This window comes from Oryctolagus cuniculus, chromosome 21 (genome assembly GCF_051225735.1).
Source record: "Oryctolagus cuniculus isolate XC-2025 breed Fujian yellow rabbit chromosome 21, ASM5122573v1, whole genome shotgun sequence".
In the NCBI taxonomy this organism is placed as follows: Eukaryota; Metazoa; Chordata; class Mammalia; order Lagomorpha; family Leporidae; genus Oryctolagus; species Oryctolagus cuniculus.
The window spans coordinates 25,503,460-25,528,684 of NC_142887.1; the positions used below are offsets into that span (position 1 = coordinate 25,503,460).

Below are 25,225 nucleotides of genomic sequence, written 5' to 3' on the forward strand. Positions count from 1 at the left end.
GATGTTCCTTCTTTAAGATTTATTTATTTATATGAGGGGCTGGTGCTGTGATGTAGCAGGTAAAGCCACCGCGTGCAGTGCTGGCATCCCATATGGGTGCCGATTCGAGTCACGGCTGCTCCACTTCCAATCCAGCTCTCTGCTATAGCCTGGGAAAGCAGTAGAAGATGGCCCAAGTCCTTGGGCTCCTGCACCCATGTGGGAGATCCAGAGGAAGCTCCTGGCTTCAAATCGGCACAGCTTCGGCCGTTGTGGCCAGTTGGGGAGTGAACCAGAGGATGGAAGACATCCCTCCCTCTCTCTCTCCCTCTCTCCCTCCCTCCCTCCCTCTCTCCCTCTCTCTCTCTCTCTCTCTCTCCCTCCCTCCCTCCCTCTCTCTCTCTCTCTCTCTCTCTCTCTCTCTCTTTTTTTTTAAAGATTTATTTATTTGAAAGAGTAATAGAAAGAAGGAGAGACAGGTCTTCTATCCACTAGTTCACTCCCCAGATGGCCGCAACAGCCAGGGCTGAGCCAGGCCAAAGCCACAAGTCGGGAACTCTATCCAGGTCATGGGTACAGGGGCCCAAGTAATTGGGCCGTCATCCTCTGCTCTCTGAGGTGCATTAGCAGGGAGTTGGCTTGGAAACCAAGCTGCTGTGACTCAAAGCGGCACTCATATTTGGGATGCCGGCATCACAGGCAGCGATCTAACCTGCCCTGTGACGCTAGCCCCACCAGATGCTCTTTGTCATCAGGAAGCTACATCAGAAACCCAGTCTTGGGGACGCTGTGGTGTAGCGGATATAAAGGTGCTTCCTGTGATGCTGGCATCCTATATGGGTGCTGGTTCAAGTCCTGGCAGCTCCGCTTCCGATCCAGCTTCCTATTAATGCGCCTGGGAAAGCAGTGGAAGATGGTGCAAGTACTTGGGACCCTACCACCCATGAGGGAGACCCGGAGCAGGCTCCTGGCTCCTGGCTTTGGACTGGCCTAGCTCTGGCTGTTGCAGCCATTTGGAGAGTGAACCAGCAGATGGAGAATCTGTTTCTCTCCCTCTTTTTCTCTGTAACTCTGCCTTTCAAGTAAATAAATAAATCTTAAAAACAAAAAAAACCCTTAGTCTTCTGTTAGACCCATAACGCCCTCCTTGTGCATGTGCGACTGAGCGTGTGTGTGGGAAGGACCAGAATCTGGGGGGCTGGGCATGCTGGGCTCTGCTGCACAGGCTGGGAGCTCACGGGAGGTTTCGGATCCCTACGCACACAACCATTGTACTGCTTGCTAAGGTTGGAGCTGAGGTGACCGTCCTTGGGCCTCCACAGCCACGTAAAGGAACTGTTCACTTCCCAAGCAGTCGCTTTCGCTCAAAGACAGCGAATGAAGCAGCTCTTTCCATTTGCCTCTGAGTGGGAACCTGCGGCTCCTGGCATCTGGGAGGTGTGTGTTTATCTCCTGGCTAAGAGTACAGTGATGTTTAGGTTAGTGAGCTAACCATCTATGGTGCAGTTGAACAGGTGTAGCTGTGTACACCTGCTTGGCAAGTAGGCGGGGCCGTTACTCCTGGGCATGGCGGGTCAATGTTGTATCCCAGTTGTCTTTCAAGACCAGTGAAGTTTCATCAGCTACTCAGACCTGGGCTAGTGACAGCTCTGTCAGGTTCCAGATGCAATGCACAGACTTGCTGCAGTGTGGGAATTAGCCAGATGTTTTGGGAATTGTTTGTCAATACAGTGAAAGTTTACCTGATGTTGCCCTCATAGACTTCCTTATAAACACATTGTCCAGAAAACCAATGGTACACTAATGTAAATCTATTTTTGTTTTTTTAAAGGTTCATTTGTTCATTTGAGAGGCAGAGCAAGAGACAGATCTCCCAACTGCTGGTTCACTCCCCAGATTGCTGCAATAGCCAGGGCTGGGCCAGGCGGAAGCCAGGAGCACCATCCGGGTCTCCCACAAGAGTGGCAGGGATCCGGAACTTGGGACCTCTTCCGCTGACGCCTCTCCCCGCCAGGCGCATCAGCAGGAAGTGGAAGTGGAGCCGCTGGGCTCAGACCAGCACTCCGGTGTGGGATGTCTGCGCTGCAGGCAGTGGCTCGGTGCTCCGTCTGCCGCGGTTCTGACCCGGAAAGCGAGACGCTTCCAGCAAAGTTTTTATTTTAACTATTCGGGATGAGAAAATTTCAGCTTAGATTAGTGACATTTTCCCATAGAGATATTTCAAACACAAAAGCAAAACGATTAGCAGTGAAAACCCAGCGGTCTAGCCTCTACTCCAGGAAAGCAAGCATTGTGAATACCACAGAGAGAGTTGGCATTTCCTCGCAGGGCGCGCGGTGTGTCCTCCACACCTGCCCTGTAGGTCTGCTCTTGTGTTCCCCGTGCAGCTCTGCAATGCAGGGTTTCCCCCACTGTGCTGAAGGGCCTGGTCAGTGCTGGGCTGTGCACCTCTGCCTCACTCTTTCTCACCGTGGGGCATTTAAGTGGACGTCAGTGCCTCTGGCCCTGTGGCGGATAGCCCAGTGGTCCCGCACACGAGTCTGAGGCTCTGTGGAGCGTGAGTCATGGGTTAGGAACACCTTCCACAGCTGTTAGCCGCGTACTCTCCCAGGCTCAGTGGTGGCGTCAGTGTCTCTTGTCTTGGGTGTTTGTCAGAAATGCCACAGAAGCAGTGCTGAGATCTCAGTGCACCCAGTAAAGATTTAAAAAAAAAAAATTTATTTTATTTGAAAGGCTGAGTTAGAGAGAGAGAGTGAGACAGAGATATCTTCCATCCACTGGTTTACTCCCCCAAATAACCCCAACAGCCAGGGCTAGGCCAGGCTAGAGCCAGGAGCTTCTTCCAGGTCTCCCATGTCAAGCACTTGGGCCATCCTGCACTGCTTTCCCGGGCCATTAGCAGGGAGCTGGATCAGAAGTGGGGCAGCAGGGAATTGAAGCAGCGTTCATATTGGATGCTGGTCGGGGGCTTTCGGGTTATGCCACAGTGCCGCTGCTGAGTAAGGATTTTGTTTGCACGTGCGGAGTGGCGTGGCTCTCGTCTGTCCCTTGATCCCTGCATTAACGTCTTTGGGCTTCCCTCTGTGAGGTTGCCCTGTCTGTCTGGAGTTGGTAAGGATTTTGTGGGGGTTGCTGTGAAGCAGCGTTAGTACCCTGTCTTCCACCTGCTCCTCCAGCCCTGATGGGACGACAGGGTCTGGGGCCACCCCGCTGTCTCACGCAGCAAGAGGTCAGAGGACACAGGGAAGCAGTAGTTTGCAGACATTGGATGCCAGGCAGTGCGGGATGCAGTGCGCGGGGAGAGGGAGCCAGCAGGTGAGGGCAGCATGGCAGCGTCCCGCCTGGGAAGGCAGGCGGAGCCCAGGCAGAGCCCGCCGTCCCTGAGTGCTGCTGCGACCTGGGGAGGTCAGCGTGGCCAAAATTCACAGCACAGAGCGCCCAAGAGGGGACGGCGACGCAGCTGGGGGTCCACAGGGGACTGGCCCTGGGCCCTCCACAGGCCTGGGGTGCTCCCTGTGGCTGGGGACAAGCGCCACAGAGGCGCAGGCAGAATCGTCTGGGGACCAGACAGGGATGGGAACAGGAGTGGAGAGACTTCCTCCTGCACAACACGGCTGGAGTCCCTGCAGGGGGCCCTCGGCGGAGGGGCTGAAGGGGCCTGCACCCGAGGTGGCTCCAGCAGTGCCTCTGTCCAGCCCCATCGGGTCCCTCTGCGTTCCCCGAACTAAGTCCTCCCGGGGATCACTGGATCCTTAAGTCAGCCGTGTCTTCCATCAGTCTCACTGTCTGCCACAAGTCCTCACTGCCACCACTGCTGCCCTGCAGGGGGCGCCCCTCACCCCACCACCGCAAGGGACCCTCGCCCAGGCCCCTCGTCCCTCCCAGGCCCACCACGGCTCCGCCCACAATCTGGGCATTGCCTTTGCTCCAAACTTGCTCTGAGTATTTTGGAAAGAAGAGAAGGTGCTTTTTGGCCCACAGTTAATTTCTCTTACGGTTTGTGTTGTGTGATTTAAGAAGTGTTGGGGGCTGGCATTGTGGCAGAGTGGGTAAAGCTGCTGTCTGTGGTGCCAGCATCCCATATGGGTGCCAGTTTGAGTCCTGACTGCTCCACTTCCAATCCAGCTCCCTGCTAATGGCCTGGGAAAGCAGCAGAAGGTGTGCAAGTCCTTGGGCCCCTGCACCCATGTGAGAGACCCAGTAGAAGCTCCTGGCTTTGGCCCAGCTTCAGCTGTTGCAGCCATTTGGGGAGTGAACCAGCAGTCTGTCTGTGTGTCTCTCAGTCTCTCATTCTCTGCCTGCCTCTCTCTATCTCTCTGTAAGTCTGCCTTTCATATAAATAAATCTTTTAAAAAATAGATGCCCCCCCACCCAAAAAAAAATTTCTCATTTAAGAACTAGAAGAATGTTCTTCAGTAAAGCTTACAGAAGTTTGGTTGTTTACTTTTAAAGCTTTCATTTGCCTGGAATGGATCTTTGTGGCTGGTAAAAACTAGGGATCAAGTTCGTTTTTCCTTTTTAGTGTATGTGCTGCTGAAGCGAGTGCAGTTTGTTTTTCTCTTGAACTGGAAAATTTTTTTCTTAAAAAAGTTTGTTTATTTTTTGTCAGGCAGAGACAGAGACAAAGAGGGTTCTTCCATCCACTGGTTCACTCTCCAGATGGCCACAAGGGCAGGGACCAGCCAGTCTGAAACCAAGAGCCAGGAATTCCATCTGGGTCTCCCACATGGGTGGCAGAGGACCAGCTACTGGAGCCATCGTCTGCTGCCTCCCAGGGTCTGCTTTAGCAGGGAGCTAGAATTGGAGCCAGCGGCGGGAATTGAATCCATGCCATGGGATGTGGGACAGAGGCGTCTCAACAGTTAGGCCAAATGCCTGTCCGCCCCTGCGTGTGTGCTCTGTGGCCTTGTTGAACAGTGCGTGTGTGCTCTGTGGCCTTGTTGAACAGTGCGTGTGTGCTCTGTGGCCTTGTTGAACAGTGCGTGTGTGCTCTGTGGCCTTGTTGAACAGTGCGTGTGTGCTCTGTGGCCTTGTTGAACAGTGCGTGTGTGCTTTGTTTAGCACTGACTGATGACAGTGGTCAGGCTAGTAGTCCTGTGTTTTCCAGTGCGATGGCCATTAGATGTGCATGGTTATCTCCGCGTAAATACAAAGACGACGAAAGGCCGCTTCCTTGGTCACCCTGGTCCCCTGTCGGTTGCTCAGTGGCCACGCATGCCCTGTGGCTGCCGCACTGCACAGCGCCAACCATCCGCGCCACAGAGGCCGCTGAGGAGAAGTCCCGGGAGGAGAGGCAGCGCCCGGCTCCTGGACTCGGCTGCTGTGTCCTCATAGCCCTGGGTAGCTCGTTGTGATCCTCCTGCGTTTACCGCAGACTGAAGGTCCGTGCAGGTGTCTTGAGGCTTAATTAGACTTAGACAAGCTTCCCCTCCAAGACTTCCTCCTGGGTGGCGCTGTGCTCTTTATACTGCATTGGCCACTGAGCTTGGCGTCACAGGTGTAGCTGCTGTTCATATTTTGGGGGCAAAACCCTCAATGGGGGCTCGAGAGAGAGGAGGGGGCCGGGGTTGTGGTGCAGCAGGTTAAGCTGCCACCTACAGTGCCAGCATCCCACGTAGACGCTGGCTCCTGTCCCAGCGGCTCCACTTCCGATGTAGCTCCCAGCTAATGCACAGCAGAGGATGCCCCGAGTGCTTGGGCCCCTGCACCCACGTGGGAGTCCTGGATGGAGTTCTTGCCTCCTGGCTGGCTGGAGTGTGAGCCAGGGGAGGGAAGGTATCTTTCTGTCCTTCTCTACCTCTCGGCCTTTCGAATCAATAAGTAAATCTTTAAGAGAGAGATGGTGAGTAGGACTGGAGACGCTGATTGTAGAGCGCCTGAGGGAGAGCAGAGACGTGGAGTCTCTGTGGGTGGGAGTGTAGAACTGGAGAGCTCATCTCACCTTACCTTCCCACAACAGAAGGGATCATCCCAGAGGAAGAAGCTAACAGTGCAGCCGGGAGAGGGGAGAATTATTAAGGCACCGCCCTTCGGCACCCCCATGATACTCAGAGGGAAGCTGGTAAGCGGGGCGGGGCCTCACCTGGATTCGTTTTACATCCGAGCGTCTGCCACTGCGAGGAGGGCCGTGGTGGCCCTGCACTCTGGCCCCTCCTTCCACCCGCCGCCCCTGCCTTCCCCTGCCCCGGGTCTGACCTGCTTCTGGCAGGCCAGGGCTCCGACATCCACAGTCAAGGCCATTAAATTGCAAGGGGAAGAAAGCAGTCTCAGGGAAGTAAAACAGCGTCGGGGTGCTGACCCCCACACTGGGGAGCGCCCCTAACTTGGCTGCTTCAGGAGTCTGGTCCACGTCCTCAGGCCGTCGCACCTGTCCTCCCTCTGCAGAGCTGGCGCCGCCTGCCTCCTGGCGGCCTGCGCGTCACACCTTGGTCTTGCTCAGCTGCAGGTATGATGGCCTGGAGGTCCCTGTGCTGAGTCCTCGAGAAAAGACATCGCATTGGCCCAGATCACAGGGCCGCCTTCTGAGGCCTGGCCGCCCAGTGGCGTGGCTGCCCTGGCCTCGTCAGCTGTAGCCGGGAGGGGACACCTTCGGGACACAGCCGCCAAGTGCGCGTCCCAGGGCTGAGCCGCGGGCTCTCAGGAGGGGCGCGGGGTGGAGGCATGCTGGCTGGCACGGTCATCTGTCCAGCTTTGGAATCGTGTGCGGGACCGGAGACGAGGGCGTCTCTGAGGGCGTGAGCTTTCTCTTACAGACTTTTGAACACTCAGTTTAACTTTCTGCTTGTCTGTTTTTATTGGTCATGTTCTGTTTATTACAACATAAACCCTCTGCAAATTCTTGTGGAATGAGTGACTTCTGAAGTGATGAATGAGAGCTGCTCTCTCCCCCTTGAGTCCATATCAATTTTATTTTATTTCTGCATTTTTGGTTCAAAAAGAAAATGGCTGTACTTCAAAACACTCTATGTATTTTTTTTTAAGTCAGACCTTTGGCAGAATGCTGCCAGGCATGTTGGAGTTCCGATTCGTCTGCCCGTCCCACTTAAGGGTAGACTGAGCTCTTCTGCGATTTAAAGTTAGCTTAGAATTGAAAACATTTTATTTAATATAAATGTATTGAGGATATTTATATATTTAAGAATTATTATCATTCCCCAAAGCCCAAAGGCACAATTGCTACAAACTTAATAAATATCTTGAGATTGGATGAAAGTCATTTGGGAAGCAAAGTGTTTCCTTAATGCCAGCGCGTGCCTGCAGTGCGCTGGGGTCCAGATGCTGGGCCTCATTCGCTGCGTGCAGGCGCCGTTAGCCTGTCAGTTCCCTGCTGTCTGCGTTATTTAGTACCAGGAGAGGCTGTGAGCGTGTGCTCGCTGGGAAAGTTGAAGAAGGACTCGCCGTGGAGAAAAGTGCCAGCCGTGGTCCCTGCCCGGAACATCCGAGGTCGGAAACCACAGCATCACGCGGTTGTAACTGAAGCGTTGACCTCCCAAGGTTAACGGGCAGCCGTGGTGGCCGAGAGCCGCCCTGCGCGTCCCTGTCCTTTGCTCTGGCCGTCAGCTGAGGTCCCGAGACACAGATTCAGACTCCGTCGAGGGCGCTCTCCCTGTGCAGGGAAGCGAGTGGGGAGACGTGCGGTGCACCCCAGGACAGACGTCGTGTCTGCCGAGGCCACGGGGGCTGCCCCGTTGTGCTCCTAACCTCGCCTGAGCCTCGGAAGCCCTTCGCACTCGCTCACCTCGCGTTCCGTCGTCACCGCGACAGCAGCACGCAGACAGCGTCTGTGCCGTGCGGGGGCTGAGGGGCTGCTGGGGTTCTGGGCACCGAGGTGGGTCCACGTCATTGTTCAGACAGCAGGGTAGCGCCGTTCGCCTCTTGCCTGCTCGTAGCCTGAGCCACGGAGCTCACCCACTCCAGGTCCCAGGTGGGAGTGGTCTCCAGAGGTCAGTGCCTGTGGTTTTCTAGGCATGCATGTGTTTCTTCATTATTATTATTATTAAGGCAAAGTCGCAGAGAGAGAGAGGTCTTCCATCAATGGTTCACTCCCCAAATGGCCACAACAGCCAGGGCTGGACCAGCCAAAGCCAGGAGCCTGGAGCTTCATCCAGGTCTCCCACGTGGGCGTGCAGGAGCCCAAGCACATGGGCCACTGCTTTCCCAGGCCATTAGCAGGGAGCTGGGTCGGAAGTGGAGCAGCCGGGACTGGAAACATTGCCCATGTGGGATGCCGGCACTGCAGGCGGCGGCTTCACCCCCTGTGTCCTATGGGTGTGTTTCCCCGTGTACCTGTAGGGCCACAGTTGTGTCGCACCAGCAAGGACGAACGCTCGTGAGTTACCACACAGTGATCCACTCTCAAGCTGTCGGGCTAGTTTTAAAGATACCAGGATTTTATTTAGGGCTCTACTGTCCAGGTCCACATGTGAGTGGGCACATTGTCTCCTCAGGCTATGTGTTAGTGGGAGGCTACGATTAGCATCTGAACTGATCTAGTGTCGTTTCGTCTTTTTGTGTGTGGCAAACTGTGAAAAGATGGAGACTGGCTGGCCCCGGACGTCTGGTGAGGGCTGGAGCCGTCAGGGCCGGGGTGTTTCGAGAGAGCTGGGGAGGGCCGGGTTCAGCTTCCTCCCCTCCTTGCACCGTTTTGTCATGACCGTTTTCTTCAGAACTTTTGACATCTTCTCCTCACCGTTCATATTATCTGTTGTCGTGCAGGCGGCACCGCTGCTTCCCCTCTCTCTCCCGTTCTCTGGAACGGTGCATGTGCGTGGCCATGGGCGGGGAGGGCCCGGTCGCGGCCCCCGCTGCTGCAGCCTGGAGCTGCGTGAGTGCTGCTGCGGCGTCCTCTCACGTTAACGTAAACCTTCCCGGGCCGTCTGCGTCTCAGTCTCTGCCTCGTCTTTGTGCTCCCTTCTCGGTCCCTTTCCATCTCCCTCCTGCCCCCACCCCAGACAGCACGCGGGACCTGCTCAGATGTGGGGTGCTGGTTTGGTTTTTTTTCTCCTTGGAAGACTTTGTTTTTCTTAATCTCTTGAACGTTATTTTCTTTCATACCTGACTTGTCTTATTCCCTCCCTTTTTTCTGTCCATCACTCTTTTCCTAATTTTTAAAAATATTTATTTATTTGAAATACAGAGGTCGGGGGCGGGGGTGGTCTTCCATTCAGTGGTTCGCTCCCTAGATGGCTGCCCGCGGCTACAGCTGAGCGAATCTGAAGCCAGGAACTTGTTCTAGGTCTTGCACAAGGCTGCAGGGGCCCAGGAACTTGGGCCATCCTCCAGTGCTCTCCCAGGCCAAGTAGCAGTGAGCTGGATCAGAAGTGGAGTGGCCGGGACGCAAACCGGCGCCTGTGTGGGATGCCGGTGCTGCAGGCCGGGCTGTAACCCCCTCACTTCTTGAATTGGCGGCCTAGCTCCTGAGTAGCCTCTCTTCATTCCTGACACGGGAGGGTGCTTTGAGAAGTGCGTGGAAGCTAGAACTAAGACTGTGCGTTTCCGTGAAGGTGCTGCACCCTGTGTGCCCGGAGCCCGCGTCACACCCTGCCCTGATGCCTCCTCACTGGCTGAGCTTCCTGCAGCTTCACAGCTCCGATAGCAACATTTATGGCCCCACGTGGTTCTGAGATACTGCATCCTGCTGACTTTATTCTTCAGCTATTATAAATGCACTTGCCTCTGCATCCGTGACTTCCACACCCACAGGTTCAGCCGACCACATACCTGATTTCCTAAAATACGAGGAGCAGAGAACTGCGACTGCACTAAGCATGCGCGGACTTTTCTCCCTGTTGTTGTTCTCTAGACAGCACCACAGTGAGGCCACGCAGGCGGTGTTAGAATCGACGGGATCACAGTCAAGGACACATGTGCGTGGGTCCTGTCTTGTTTCGTCTGTAAAGATTTATGTATTTGAGGGTCAGCACTGTGGCGTAATAGATTCAGCTTCCTCCTACAGTGGTGGCATCCCATATGGGCGCCAGTTTGAGTGTTGGCTGCTCCACTTCCAATCCAACTCCCTGCTGATGGCCTGGGAAAGCGGGAGAAGATGGCCCAAGTCCTTGGGCCCCTGCACCCGTGTGGGAGACCTGGAGGAAGCTCCTGGCTTCAGATTGGCCCAGCTCCAGGTTGTGGTCATTTGGGGAATGAGGCAGCAAATGCAAGACCTTTCACTCTCTCTCCCTCTGTCTGTAACTCTGCCTCTCAAGTAAATAAAATGTTTTTCAAAATGTACTTATTTGAAAGACACAATTAGAGAGGGAGAGAGAGATCTTCTGTTTGCTGGTTCACTCCCCATATGGCTACAGTGGCCAGGGCGAGGTGAGGCCAGAGCCAGGAGCTTCAGCTGGGTCTCCCACATGGGTGTCATGGGCACAAACAATTGAGCCATCTTCTGCTGCTTTCCCAGGCCATAGCAGGGAGCTGGATCAGAAGTGGAGCAGCCAGGACACGAACCAGCGCCCATGTGGGATGTCAGTGCACAGGTGGTGGCTTTACCTGCTACATCCCAATGCTGGCCCGAGTCCTTAAAACAATTTTAAAGGCAAAGATAGAAAGAGCTCAAGCCAGCTTCCACCCACTGGTTCACTCCCCAAATGCCACAATGACCAGGGCTTGACCAGGCCGAAGCCAGGAGCCCAGAACTCCATTCAGGTCTCCCATGTGAGCGGCAGGGGCCCAAGCCCTTGGGCCGTTTCCCACTGTTTTCCCAGGCATGTTAGCAGGGAGTGGATCGGAAGTGGGCAGCTGGGACTCGAACAGGGGCTCGTATGATGGGATTCTGGTGTTGTAGGTGTTGGCTTAACGCACTGCACTGTAACACCGGCCATGGGGGAGAGGCCTTTTGCAAACCCCATGCCGTTTTACGTGAGGGACCTGAGCATCCAAGATTGGGGAATCATCAGCCCCTCGCGGGTTCTGGAGGACACCTGTCGTCTACGGACGTCCTGTCAGGTGTGCACGGAACCTGTCCTTGGATACAGGGAAACCCCAAAACCCCTCCTCCCGCTTTGGTCTGTAGTGTTTTCCCGTGAGGCCCTCCCTGGTTCACACGTACGCTGTTGTAGGGGTCCAACCTGAATGTGCTGTTTGTGTTCTGGTTCTGGGTGGTGGTGACAGCGCTTGGTCCTTGCCGAGGCTTGCCGTGTGAGCCACGTGGGGTCTGCGTCGGCTGTGGCCTGTGCGCAGGTGGGGAGTGTGGACTCAGCCTGGGGCAGGCGCTCGAACTCTCTCGTCAGCTGGCCGCTGAGTCCCTGAGCCCACCGCAGACTTCCTGTTGTCTGCCTGAGCTATCGATCGCTGGGACTAGTGGCTTACAGTCTCTCGTTAGTGTATTTTCCCAAACTTGTAGTCCTGCCCACTTTGTCTTTGGGGAATTTGGGAGCTGTGTACATGGTTAGCTGCCTCAAAATTTAGAATCTTGCCTCTGTGCTAATTTATCCTCAGGAACGGAGCTTCTCTGTGGCAGAGCCTTCTCTTTAATGTGCTTTGTGCCATCCTTTTACTGTCCAACATCTGAGAACCTGATGCTCTGGTGGTTTTTCCCAAGGAACATACAGTGGTTTAAAGGAATATGGAATGTTGAGTCACTTACATTTATAATAACTATGGAGATTTTTATTGCTTTTATCTTATATTCTGATTTTAAATTTTTGTGGATTTCTTTTTATTTGAAGGGAGGGGAGAGAGAGCGAGCGAGTGAGCTATCTTCTGTTTACTGGTTCACCCCCCAGGTGCCTGAACAGCTGTGGCCAGGCCAGGTGAAAGCAGGAACCCAGAACTCCGTGCAGGTCCCGACATGAATGGCAGGGACCCCGTACTTGAGCCGTCATCTGCTGCCTCCCAGGTGCACAGCAGCAGGGAGCTGACCAAAGCAGAGTAGCCGAGTCAGACCAGGCACTCGTGTCCGCCGTCTGCCACGCCGGTGTCCCGTGGCAGCTCAGCACCTGTGCCAGACGCCCACCCTGTCCCGCTTTAACATGTGGTGCTGCTCATGCCCAGTCCTTCAGGTCAGCCAGGGTTTCTAAGATTGTTTTCTCTCCTCTGCTGCTTAGTTTGGGAAGTGTAGCTCTGCACTGTCGTGTGATTCTGCAGTTACTCCAAGAGTCCTCCTTCTCCCCGCCTACAGCACGGGAGTGTCCTTCCTGTCCGTGCCGTGGCCTGGCCGTTCTCACTGTTCCCGGAGGAGGCGTCACTACACAGCCAGCGTTTGTGTGCACTGAGTCCCGTTGGCCTGGTTCTCTGTTCACTATTGTTCCATGCTTCTCAGACTTTAATTACAGGATTGTTTTCCAAAGTTTCTTTTCTTTTCTTTTTTTTTTTTTTTTTAAGATATTTTCTTTAATTGAAAGGCAGAGTTACAGAGAGAGGAAACACAGAGAGAGACAGGTCTTCTGTCCATTGGTTCACTCCCCAAATGACTTCTATAGCCGGGGCTGGGCCAGGCCAAAGTCAGGAGCCAGGAATGCCAGCAGGTCTCCTATGTGAGTTGTAGGGGCCCAAGCACTTGGGCCATCTTCCCCCACCTTCCCAGGCACGTGAGCAGGGAGCTGGATTGAAAGTGGAGCAGCCAGGACTCAAATTGGTGCCCATAGGAGATGCCAATGTCAAAGGCCCCTACTGCACCACACGCTGGCCCCTGAAAGTTTCCTTAGATGTGGAGATAGAGTGGTGATGGAGTGTGGCTTTGTCTGTGTAAACTCTCAATCCACTGTGGAATTTTCTGGGCCTCTAGCTGTGAGACTGGGCCATCAGATCATACCACCACCCCCGCCCCCGCCCCCGCCCCCGCCCCCACCACCACGAGGCTGCCGGAGGCTGAGACTCGAGGAGGCTCTGTGTGCCTGGCCTTGGGCTGCTGGGTGGATGTGGGGGTGAGCTCCAGAGACAGGCGCTCCTTAGCGACTTGGGGCCTCTTGGTGCGTTAGAGACCTAGAAGGTGTGGAAGAGTAGAGAAAGCAAGGCGACTACAAGACTTAAAACGTCAGAACTCATGCTTTAATAGACACTGACATCACAAAGGAAGAAGGCCAAGTGCCCCAGCAGTCTCCATAAAAATAGGAAGCTCTCTTCCACGGTAAACTCTGCAGTAGAAAAAGTGGAATGCGGATGGAACCGCGCCGTCTACAAAAAAGTCCACAGAGGCCAAAGATGGCTAACACTGCGCGTAAGGAGCGTGAGTGGCGAGTGGGAGGCGTCTGAGGGGGGAGGGGGGGCACGGGGGTGCCGATGGGCCTGGTGCACACGGGGGCTCGGTTCACAAACCACAGGTACATTTTAGATAAAACGACAAAGCAGGTGATGAAAATTACACAGTCGTTCCTCTCTGCCTACTCACTAAATGCAAACCAGATTATTGCATTGGATTTTCCAACCTGAACCCAAACCAACCAGGCTACCATTCCTGTGAGTCTGCAAGCGCGTGTGGCTGGGAGGTGGCTGGACAGGCTGGACCAGGGACTGCCGCAGTGCTCACCGACCAGGGGTCCCGGGGGGGGGGGGGGGGCTGTGCGGTGACACCTCATCTTGGGTGAGTGCGGGCTGTGACGTTTTCAGAAACGGGACTGGGAGAGAACTGTTTGACTTTGCTGCATGCCAATGTGGATTGAAGCGTCCGTTTAGGAGCTCGTTCTGTCGTGGGAATCCCAGTTCAGCTCGCTCACTTTGCGGTCGCGCCAGGGTTTCTAAGAGGGGTTATTGCTTGTGTCAGTCTCTGCGTTTGATGGGGTACAGGAGGGGCAGGGCATCCCAGTTTACAGAACTTAAAAAAAATCTAGCCAATGCTGCCTGCACGTGGGAAGCAAAACTGTTGACGCCTCCCAAGCAGGGAAGGTTGTGGGGTGAAAAGCCAGGGGCTGCTCAGGCGCCCTCCTGTGCTCAGGTGCCCGGGCCCGCCAGGCCGTGCTGCCTGCTCCCTGAGGCTCCTGCGAGCCCGTGGAAGCAGGGCCAGCTCCGTTTGTGTTTCACGTCGTCTGCACCAGGCATCAGAAAACTTCTCCTTAAAAGGCCCCGATGAGCTACTTTAGGCTCTGTGGGCTAAGAGGCAAAATGGAGAATATTATGTAGGTATTTATAGAACCATTGTACAAGGTAAAATTCCATCCTTAGCTCGTGGCCAGACCCGCCGTGTGGGTGACCAGACGGCGGCTGGAGTGGCCGTGGCTAAGCCGGGATGAGCACAGGGCCGGCCTGTCGCGTGACGGTGAGCGCGCGCAGCCCTGGGCGTGAGCTGAACGACGCGCTCCGCTGTGTGCTGTGCGCTCTTCACCCAGGTGGCGACGCGCGGCCTGGCAGCCGCCGGGCGCGGGCTCGGGACCTGCAGGGGTCCTCTGCTTCTACCAGCTTTGCTGCTCTTCCTTGGAACTTGCACATGGGACAAAAAAACACTTTTTTTTTTTAAATCACAAGTACTGTCTGGCTCTTGAGTTTGAAACTGAAAACAGCAGTGTCCTTGGGATCTAGGCGTTGGTCTGCGCTGAGGTTCATCACGGCTGTCTGCGTGCGCCTGGCTGCAGCTTGCGCTCATGTCTCCTCTGCCCCTGCGACCACACTGTTAATAGCCTCTCTTCCAGGGGGGATCCGAGCGGGGTGTCAGGCCTAGCACCCAGGGAGGAGAAGCCTTCCCGAGGTGGAGCCTGCGGCCAGGCCCCTCCTGCCCCTGCCCTGTGCCCTCACTGTGAGGATGGTCGGGGTTTACTTTGGAGCTGTCGAAAAGAAACTTACCTCACTTGTCCAACTAAACTTAGTACTAATGATTTTCAGCATTTCAGTACTTTATTAAAATAAATTAAAAGGTATCCCTAACTAGACCGGCCCCTCGCCTCCCTTCCCCGTGGAGCAGGCAGTGGGGACGGAGTCTCCCGCTGCGGTCGCGGGAGCTGGCACTGGGTTGGGGTGGAGGGGGCTGGGGGGGCCTGGGGCAGGAATAAAATCATACAGCTACTCTAAGGGAGCAGGAGCCGGAGCCGGAAGGCGAACTTCTCATGAACCTTGTTAGCCACGGGAGGTTTGTTTTCTTGTAGAGAAACTGAATCGTTCCCAACCTTTCCCCCTGAACTTGATAATTACTTATTGATGATTCCTCAAAATTTGACATTTTACAAAACTTTGAGTTTTTAAAAATAACAGCTATAAATGCAAAGTATTATTGATAATAAAACCAAGTTGTTCATCCATGTACAAAAAAGGTCAGTAACGTTTTAAAAGCACAAAGTTGCATTTTAAATCACAATTGCATAGTTCTAAAATGCCTGGATAACAGTTACATAAATTTCTTAAGAAAATTCAAGTTTGGTTGACAGAGGGGCCCAGAGGACGCTGGCGAGCCCCGTGGCGCGGAGCTGCCCCTGCGGGTCTCGCTAGCGCGGCACTTGTGCGGGGCTCCGCGTGGAGGTTCTGTGCTGCCCTCCCCGGCCGGCACCCGAAAGCCGCGTGTCAGGGGCTGCGCCCTTTCCTGCCCGCACCCGAGAACCGTGACCGCTGTTGTACTAGAGCCCGTTGAGAGTGCACCCGAGATGAGAAGCGGGGAGTGGGAGGGTAAACATTTGGCGAGTGTAGACTGCATCGTGAGCCTCCTGTCCTGGCCCACGGCAGTCCTGGCGTTCGGCGGACCTGGCCCCGAGGGGCCGCCCGGGCGTGGGGCGGCGGTGGCCCCGGTCCAGAGTGCGCCGGCGTGAGGTGGTGCTGGCGGCTGTGTGGGGGCCGCACCCAGGCTCGGAAGACGCTTCAGCATTTGGAAGAAGGGAAGAACCTTCCTGGGGACAGGAACTTGTAGCCGTTTCCCGAGGGGAGTCTGAGGGGGCGTGCGGCGCTGGCGGGGCCGGCGGGCTCGGGGCGCCAGTGTCCGTTGGGGGGGGCCTGCGGCGGCGCCCCGTCGCGCTGCTGCGTGGACAGCTCCTGCAGCTCCAGCTTGTCTGCCCCCTCCTCCTTCTTGTTGTGCCGAGGGGACAGGTTCAGCAGACTGAGGACGTCCCTTTTGGAAGCCATGGTGCCAGGGGTGCCCCGGAACAGCTTCATGGGGCCTGGCGAGTGCTGGGGGGCGCTCTGCCAGAACATCTTGAGGTTGTGGACGGCCTGCACCTTCTCGTCGATGGCGGCCATCTTCAGTTTGTCTATGTCGGGGGCATCGGCCGGGCTGGAGCGCGCGGAGCCGGCCGAGGAGTAGGAGAGCGCGGGGGACGGGGCGCTGCCCGCAGGCGACTGGTGGCCTGAGCTCGGGGACTTGGAGATGTGCGCGCTGTAAGGCGAGCTGGGGTACTTGAGCTTAAACAGGGGCTGCTCGGCCAGGGAAGCCTGGGAGTCGGAGCCGGGCGACGGGCGGCCGCTGTGCTGGCTCGGGCTGTCCTTGACGGACGCCTCCGAGGCGGCGGGGCTGCTGTAGCCTGAGCTCACCTTGGGGAGGGACGAGCTCCTGGCGGGGGGCTTGGGTCTGCCAGTGACCGGGGAGGCCTGGTTCTTCTGGTGGGAGAGGACGGGCCTGCTGAAGGCGCTCGTCTCGGACGCCCTGAAGACGGCTGCACCGCCGGGCGCCGGGCGCGCGTCCTCAGCCCCGAGGCCCTTCCCGGCCTGGCCGCCCCTCTGGAGCCGCTCCACGGCCATGAGGTGGCTGTGCGTCTCCTCCAGGATCTTCTGGGCCAGCTCCTGCGGCTCGAGCTTTGGGTTGCCCTCTTCTTGGGACTTCACGGTACTGTCTGTTTCTGTGCTAGACTGGTCCGATTCTCCTGTGTCTGAACTGGCCAGTTTTCCTACCTTCTGGAAGGGCGAGTTGGGGCTGGGGATGAGAGTCATTTTGACCGGCGAGCTGGGTGTGCTGACGCTGCCCTTGGAGCTCACGGACACTTTGACCCCGCCCGCCGGCCCGCCTCGGGGCGCCCTGTGGTCTGGGGAGAAGCGGCCCTGGCCCTTCCTGTTTTCGTGGTAGGCCAGGGGCTCCGTGCTGATGATGGAGAACCCCTCGTATTCTTCTTCGTCCCTGTGGCCCGCGGGGCGGCTCTGCGGGGACAGCTGGCCGCGAGGCAGGGTGGATCTCTGCGGGTGGGCATTCTTGGGCCTGGGGCCCCCGCCTTCTGGCCCCGCCTCGGGTTTGGAGACAAAGCTCATGGAGGAGGCGATGGAGCTCAGGCTGTACACGGAGATGGCGTCCGAGGCCATGCTGTCCACGCCGGTGGGGGAGAAGGGGGGCTGCTGGTAGCCCAGGGGCAGGGCGTTGGAAACCGACTGCGCGGAGGCCAGGGACTCCAGCGAGGAGGAGCTGTCGAGGCTGAGGCGTTTGGGCAGCTCCGTGGAATCTGAACACAGAACAGGGGCCCAGGGGCAGTTAGGACCGAGATGGCTCTGGTCTTTCTTTCAAAATGACAGCTGTCTGTAACTGCACAGAAGTGGGCCGAGGACGACGACCCAAGGACGTCTTGCATGCTGTCCCAGCCCCCAGGCCAGCACAGGGCCCCACATCCGCTTCCTACCCTGCCTGGGGCCGGCAGCCATGAGCGCGCCCGGATGTCTGCCGTCCTAACCCCACCCCTGTCCAGCACACTTCCTCTCCAGACTCCTCTTCCCCTGCCCTCTCAGGCCATCCCTAGTGCTGTCAGGCTCATGTAGATGCCAGGGTCCACTGCTGACCCCTCATCTTGGTGCCCTTTGACCCCTCGAGTGCCCACAGGACACAGCCCCCTTCCTGGGAAGTTACAGACACGTTCATGCCCCAGCCACCTGTTCTGACGTCAGCAGCGTGGCCGTGCGCGCCCCGGGCAGGTCCTGTTGCTTCTGCCTTCGGGCCGTGACCACCACCCGGCCGGGGGCCACACCTGCCTCTGCCCCTGCCTCTGCCCCGCCTGTGTCTTCAGAGCCCTGGTCTGCCTGCACTGCATGCTCTGTGGGGGCAGGAGTTCTCGACAGCTCCGCGGAACGCCCCTGACACAGACACACCACGTGCCTGCGCCGGAGGGCCAGGCTCTTACCGAAGAGAGCGAGCAGGGACTGGAGCGCGAAGTGCACGGCTCGCCGGCTGGCCTGCTTCCCGGTCTTCAGGGTGACTTCCTCCTGGCCCACTTCACAGAGATCAAAACCTGGAGGAACCGAGGGCGTGAACAGTGCTTCCTCAGGAGAGCCCGGGCTCTGTGCAGCCTCCTGGCCGCACCCGCAGGGGGCGCCTTTCCCGACCCATGTCAGAGCCACGAGCAGCAGCGAGCAGCCGACCCAGGGCGCCCGCTGGACGTGGGCCCCGTTGGCTGGGTGTGCGGCTCTCGCCGCCCGCCTCCCTGGCTGCTTCCCCGTCCTCCTGGTCCTCAACTGCGTTCTTAAGTGCTCAGGGCCGGAATCGGTAAGGATCGCCAACACCTGTGGTTTTCTCTCTGAACTTGAAGGACCGTTCAGGACAGAGATGGGTCGTCCTGTGTGTCTGCAGGCTGAGCCCCTGCAGGAACCTCACTCCGCCTAAGCCCTGCGCTGCCTCCCGCCTGCAGGGATTCTAATGAGGCTCAGCGGCCGCACTGGGACGGGGCAGCGGCATCCAGCAAACGTGCCTTCCTGAGACAAGGCCTCGCGGGCGCCAGGCCAGACTGAGGGCTTGCGAAGTCTTCCCGCAGCTGCCTTCCGGGGATCACGGAGCCCCGCCTGAGACACTGCAGAGGACACGGTGCTGAGCGAGCCCCCGGGGGGCCGGGCACCCAGGAGCCTCCGTCCGCCCAGTGCTGCTGTCCGTGCGCTGCACCGTTCATCGGGGAGAAGCAGCTGGCCCCTTTACTCTGCGGAACTCTGACACTGTCGTCCCCTGTGGACTCGGGTTCCGTGGGGGAGCCACCCAGCATCCGGGTCTCCACGGGACATTTTCCTCTCGGGACTCAACAATCAACAGTCCCGGAAGCAACAGGTAGGCCTCAGAATACTCACGCCGGGGTGGCGTGGTGGCGCAGCACGGCACGCGGCAGTGGGGACACTGCACCCACATCAGAGCGCGGTTCCCACAGCTCCCTGCTCACGCGCCCGGGAAGGCAGCCGAGGGCGGCTCAAGTGCCTGGGCCCTGCCGCCCATGTGGGAGACCCGGATGGAGTTCTGGCTCCTGACTTTAGCCTGGCCCAGCCCTGGGTATTGGGCACATCCGGGGAGTAACCCAGCAGATGGAAGCGCTCTCTCCCCTTCTGTCACTTTGCCTTTGAAATAAATCAGTCTTCAAAAAGTGGTGTCCTGTCGCCTCCTCTATGACGTCATCGGCTGCATCTGAGGACCTGGAGGGGCCTTGCGGGGGCCCAGCCCAGGCCGCTTCTCTCCCAACCCTGCTCCTAGGGCAGGCCGTGACACTGATGGGATCCCAGCCCCAGAGCGAGCCGGCGCCCGCTCCTCCACCCCTCCCGGCACACTGGCAGTCCCGCCTGGGGCTGCGTCCTTGGCAGGGGCAGGTCTCGGCCTGCTGGGTTTTGGCCGTTTTGTTTTTTTGGCTGGCGCAGTTGCCCCAGGGCCTCGTGTCCTGTCACAGAAGTGAAGACAACGTCCCGAGTGCGGTCCTGGCCCTGACTCCGGCAGACGCTGCTTTCCGTCCACAGACGGGAGGCAAGTGCTGCGGCTGGGCGGGGCTTCGTGGGGGCCCAGTGCAGCCAGCTGCCAGCCGGGCGGGCTGGGAAAGGTGGCCCAGCGCGGGCCCTCGGGTTCTCAAGTGGAGGACGCGCCTTTCTCCCGTTGGCCAACCTGCGGAGCTGACGGCTGCTCCCCGGGACCGTGAGGTCGGCCCGTCCGCGGCTGGACTGCACCCCCACACCTCTTCTTTCCCTGGGCCTTCCCCAGCAGCGTCCCCGTGGCGCTGAGGCCCGGCTCCCTGCCCCGAGCCGCTCCCGCGAGGTGCTGTGCTGTCCCCGGGCAGAAGCAAGCTGTGGGGTGAATGGCTCTTGGCGGGCCCGTCACCAGGCTCTCAGGGCGGGAGGAGACACACGGCCTCTCGGAGGCTGCTGGGCAGCCACGTGCCCATGGCAGGAGGGAGAGCGGGTATCCTGGCCGGGCACTACGGCTCAGGGTCCCTCACAGCACTCAGCAACCCTGCTGTTCCATCGGTTTCAGGAGCAAATGACAGAAACCGTTGTTTCTTAGGGCTGTAAGTTTGCCTTTCCCGTAGCCCGTAATCGCAGCCTAACCTCTAACCCCGCTGGGATCCGGCGGATTCCCACGAGGACGGGGCGGCCGACCCGGGCAACACTGCGGTCTCGGCCTTGACTGTTTCCAGTTAGGAAGCCGAGATGCCGCCGAGGCAACACCTCTGTTCCCTCAGCCGTGCCCGGCAAGCGCCAGGAGGAAAATCGTTTTCTGAAAGATGGAATGGCGTGGCCTGGGGGTCAGGGCGCGTTTGGCCTACCTAGAGCTGCCAGGAACTCGTGACAGCCCGGGAGCCGCCACAGCTGCACGCTGATGGAGACCTGGATGGGGGCCGAGGCGAAGTCCTGCTCCTTCTCGCCGGCCTGGAGCTGCACGAGCACCTGGTGGAGCTGAGAGAGGCACGGGCGTGAGCGGCCGCCCGGCCCCGTGCTCTCGTCCCTGCCGTCTGCAGCGCGAGCGACCTTCGCGGCCCACGTGCGGCACGCTGACAGCTCTACCAAGGCCTCCCTGCCTGCTGTCCTGCCGCCTGTCTGGGGGAACCCGCAGGGCGGGGGGCAGCAGGGGCCAGGCGGCCTCACCGGGCGGGGGCCATCCCAGCCGTACCTGTGGAATTCCAGTCAGTTTTTGGGTCTGGGGTCAGAGGTGGTCACGGAAGAACCCACGTGCCCTCCAGGGTGCCTGCGCCCCCTGCACCACGGGGCCGGAGTGCCCTACTCAGGGGTCTTTGGGGTGCAGCATCACTTACATCAAACTGGACCTGCCCCTGCTTTAGGGTGAACTTGACAATGTCACGTGGAGGACACAGATGGGCGGAGCAGCAAAGGGAGCCAGAGCAGAGGAAGGGGAGGGCACAGGTCACCTAGGCCACAGCACGGGAGGCTCCACTGGACAGCGCGTGCACGCCAAGCTCAGAGCGCCAGGGGAACGCGGGGGTGGGCGGGTGCAGGGGCTCACCTTACCACAGTCACTTAAAGAGTACTCACCATTCCCACCATATTTTTAACAGCCTTCGGCCAGCAGATTATAAGGAAAAGAAAGAAAGAGAGAGAGAGAGAAGAGTTTAGACTCAAGCACAGGCTGTTACGCAACACGAGCTGATCGCTGCTTTAGGAAGCGCCACGCAGGCCGCGGCTCTGACCGCCGCACGTGGGGACAGGAGCGAGAGTCAGCAGGGGACACACAGGAGGAGGAACAGCCACACCCAGGCCGGACGTGCGGGGCCAAGGGGCACAGCGGGGGTCAGCGGGGGTGTGAGGAATTCCAGAGTAACACGGGGGAAGCCCCCAGAGAGGCCACCGCCCCGGGGGCGCAGCTGGGACAGCGCCGGAGCAGGGGCCCAATGCTGTAGCAGGCGCAGCCGCCTCGGGCTCCCCCCGAAAGCCAGAACCCTCGCGCTCGGCTCTCTGGGACACTCAGCCCTACCCTGCCAGTATCCTGACATGACTCTAGCTCCTTCGTTTTTGTAGAACACAGATTCTCGACCCTCCGGGCTCCGGGGTTTAAGGTCCAGGCTGTGGAAGGCTCTCCTGATGCTGTTGCGCACGCAGGCGCAGCACGGTCCCTGCACGGCCCGGGAGCCCGGGGAGGCACAGACCTGGGGCGGCCGCCGTTCCAGACCACAGCTCAGTCCTGCACGGGCTGGCTTTACCTCTGTGAGCCAACAGTGCTCGCAGACCACTGCATTCCAAAATGACCAGAAAAACACTGCTCTGTAGGGGCCGGCACTGTGGACTTGCGGACTAAACCACCACCCGCGAAGCTGGCATCCCAGATGAGCGCTGGTTCAAGTCCCGGCTGCTCCACTTCCCATCCAGCTCTCTACTATGGCCTGGGAACTCAGCGGAAGATGGCCCAAGTCCTTGGGCCCCTGCACCCATGTGGGAGAGCTGGGTGGAGTTTCAGGACTCAGTCTGGCCCAGCTGCGGCCATTCGGGGAGTGAACCAGTGGAAGGAACGTTCCCCACTCTCTATAGCCTTACCTTTCAAATAAACTTTTTTGTTTTTAAGGTTTATTTGAGAGATAGAGTTAGAGAGAGGGAGAGACAGAGAGAAAGGTCTTCCATCAGTGGTTCACTCCCCAAATGGCTGCAATGGCCAAAGTTGGGCCATTCTGAAGCCAGGAGCTTCTTCTGGGTCTCCCACGCAGGTGAAGGGGCCCATGGACTTGGGCCATCTTCCACTGCTTTCCCAGGCATGGCAGAGAGCTGGATCGGAAGAGGAGCAACTGGGACACGAACTGGCACTCATGTGGGATGCCGGTGCCACAGGCAGATGCTTAGCCCACTATGCCATAGCGCCAGCCCCTTCACATCTTTTAAAAATCCAAAAGAACCCGTTGCTCTTCAGGGGCTGTGAGAGCATCCACAAGCCTTCTCCCACACGTGGCTGACACCTGGGGCTTCTGCCAGACCCCGGGGCCGCCAGGATGATCAGTGGGTGCAGAGCAGCTCCGAGGCCGGCTTGGGAAGGGCCTGCTCCACGCTAAGGGGGAAGAGCCTCAAACCCCCAGCTCAGCTCTGTACTCCTCGGAGCAGGCACGGCTTACCCTCCCACAGCCCTGCAGTGGCCACGCCTGCTGCACTCAGTGCTCTTCTGCTGTGGGAGTGGGGCGTGCTGGGGTCAGGGAAAGACAGGACGCCGGCAGCCCCCCTGGACCCAGAGGAGGGGCTCTAACACCTGTCAGTGCATGAGAGAGGGGTGGGATGACCCGAGACAGGCAGCACCAGGGCGCACCCCAGAACTGCCGAACTGCCGCTTCCTGTGCGGGCCGGAGCCCACGGTCTGTGCAGGGCCCAGGCCTGGGCCGGGCTGTGGGGCTGCACTTACCCGGCTGATGAGCTGCTCCCCTGTCTCCGAGGCCGTGATGAGTTTGCAGAGGGCTTGGAGGGCGGGGTTGGGCAGACCTAGACCAAGAGGAAGGGGGCGGCTGTCACTCCGACTGTGGCTTCTGCACCCACAGTCCAGCCCCTGCCCGGACGAAAGGACCTGAAACCCTCAGCGTTGGTGCTGTTTTTCAGGAACTTGGCCGAGCCAGGTGTGTATCACACGCGACTCAGAAAAGGAGAGTGCGGTCCCCGACGCAGGCAAGTGGGGCAGGGGGCGTCCAGAGCCTGCCCAGCCCCTGAGGGTGGCCGGGTCAGCCCCCAGCACGAGGGGCGGCTCCTCCCTGGGGCCAGCGCTTGGCTCCACCCCCAGTGACAGTGACAGTGACAGCACTGGTGTGCCTGTCGCCCCAGGACAGAGGAAAGGCCGTGCCCCCTCCACAGCAGGGGCGGGGGCTCTGGGACACGGAGCCATTTCTCAGGATCCTCCCCTCCCTCTCTCCCCAGCCCGGAGACCTCAACGTGAGCGCCGTGCGTGTCCGCCAGCGGCTCTGCCCGGGCCCGGCTCACCCAGCAGGGACTGGAGGGTGCTGCTGCACTGCTGGAGCCGGTCGCCCGGGTCGGAGGTGGGGAAGAAGACGGCGGCCGGCAGCCCGCTGGCCGGGGGGTCCAGCCGGAAGCCCACGGCGGTGAGGAGCGCCTGCCAGCCGGGGATGCCGCCCACTTTGTTCTCCACGCTCTGCTGGGACGTGTACATGGCGTTGCGCTGCCCGTTCTGGATGCGCTGCAGGGACTTCTCCACCTGGAGGGGTCGGGGCTCCATCAGGCCTGGCAGCCCCGCCCGCCCTCTGCGTGCTCCGGGGGACGCTGCTGCCCGCATGGCCAGGAGCCAAGGCTGTGATGCTGGGCCGTGGCCAGCCGCCATGCAAGGTGGGTAGCGGCGACAAGGTCGGCATCTTTGCAGCCAGACGCGCCGTGCTGAGGGCTCTGCCCTCCTGGCCCAGCTCCCTGCGTGGAGGCCAGGGGCCCCACACCCTGGGACCCTCAGGCCACCCCCATCACTGCCCCTCCACCAGGAAGCGCCGCTGTCCTCCAAGGTCTACCGGGTGCCTGGCCCCATGGGCTGAGCCCAGAGCCTTCCCTGTCCACCCCGATACCGCGTGCCCCGAGGCGCCGGTGCTGCTCCTGGGGCACAGAAGTACTAGGGGTCACGGACGCTGGTCTCTGCTGCCCCCTGGGCCACTGCTCACTGGGGCCAGAGCACCCAGGGCGAGCTAGGAGGAGGTGGGGTCCCGTGCCCTTGACTTCTGGCCCCCAAGGCCCCCACATGTACTCCAGGGGCCCTCGAGCAGAAAGCGGGTGTTCTGTGACCTCAGAGGACAGCCCCCGGCTGCAGCAGGGGAGAGGGGCTGTGGGCTAACAGGGCCCGAGGACGGCCCCAGTGCCGTATAACCCAGAGGCCTGTGCAGTTCCCAGACGCAGGCTGGCACCAGGAAGCCGTGTCCGACCCAGGCCGGGCCCAGGAGCCAGTCTGCTGCAGGCGGCGCAGGCGACACCGAGCCCGGCCCGAGCGCTGTCGGAGGCTGCAGGCACCGCCCTCCCCCGTGCACGCTGACGACTCCGAGGCCTGAGCAAGCCTCCGGCGCACCCCAGGCTGAGGAAACAGCTTGGCTCATCCGTCTGCTACCAAGTGCCTGCCTGGACGTTTGCACAGCCCAGGGGACACGCCCACCGGGAGCCCCGAGCAGGCGCCCAGCCGTGGCAGGGGCAGCCCCAGCCTGGGAGGCAGCCGGGGAGCTGGGCCTCGCGTCAGGTCTGGAAACAGCGTGCTTGTGACGCACCGCCCGCCCCAGCACCAGGGCCCCCAGGCTGGGACTGGGCTGGGACGGGGGTGTGCCATCCGCACACACTACGCAGCGGCCACGAAGGCCCGGCTGGAGCCCTCCGCAGTGCAGTGCCCCCCACACACACACCCACGCAGCCCCAGGGGAGGGCGTCGCCAGTGCTCACCAGGTGCAGCAGCACGCGCAGGGCGTCGCGGGCGCGCTCCGGGTGCTGCAGGATCTCCGTGAGGGCCTGGCCGATGATGGACGAGGGACTGTTAAGCTTGACATCGCTCCCGATGAGCAGAAAGCCTGGGGGGGGGGGCGGGGGAGGAGGCCTCAGCGGGCAGCTGACACCCCAGCCTCCCCCACCCCGGGGTTAGCCCGCAGCGCCCTGCGGAGATGGTGCACCTTCCGGGCAGCGCAGGAGCAGCACTGCAGTGGGCGGCTGCGGGCGTGCTGGGCTCTCCCTCCCTGTGTCCCAGGCCGTGGGGAGGGGGCGGTCCTCAGGGTCTCGGGGGTCCCAG

General features: G+C 59.4%; 2 protein-coding genes across 5 annotated transcripts in view; one reads left to right on the top strand and one right to left on the bottom strand.

The window, feature by feature from the left end:
• The window catches only part of LOC149119863 (uncharacterized), an 80,523-nt gene extending 57,005 nt beyond the window's left edge, over nt 1–23,518 (top strand). Inside the window, exons 2-3 of one of the 2 annotated variants that reach the window (XM_089323315.1) lie at nt 23,013–23,087; nt 23,383–23,518. In XM_089323315.1, the coding sequence (XP_089179441.1) occupies nt 23,013–23,042 (30 nt within the window). In that variant the 3' untranslated portion in view covers nt 23,043–23,087; nt 23,383–23,518. Of the gene's footprint in view, nt 1–23,012; nt 23,352–23,382 lie in introns of those variants that run through there. The other variant, XM_089323312.1, reaches the window with a different exon arrangement.
• TTC28 (tetratricopeptide repeat domain 28) overlaps nt 12,951–25,225 on the bottom strand; it is a 700,068-nt gene continuing 687,793 nt past the window's right edge. For 2 of the 3 annotated variants that reach the window (XM_008274620.5, XM_051826643.3), the window contains 7 exons: nt 24,886–25,010; nt 23,446–23,677; nt 22,880–22,956; nt 21,037–21,060; nt 20,313–20,442; nt 17,931–18,038; nt 12,951–17,261 (listed from right to left, as the gene is read on the bottom strand). In XM_008274620.5, the coding sequence (XP_008272842.4) occupies nt 15,700–17,261; nt 17,931–18,038; nt 20,313–20,442; nt 21,037–21,060; nt 22,880–22,956; nt 23,446–23,677; nt 24,886–25,010 (2,258 nt within the window). In that variant the 3' untranslated portion in view covers nt 12,951–15,699. The remainder of the gene's footprint in view (nt 17,262–17,930; nt 18,039–20,312; nt 20,443–21,036; nt 21,061–22,879; nt 22,957–23,445; nt 23,678–24,885; nt 25,011–25,225) is intronic. The other variant, XM_051826641.3, reaches the window with a different exon arrangement.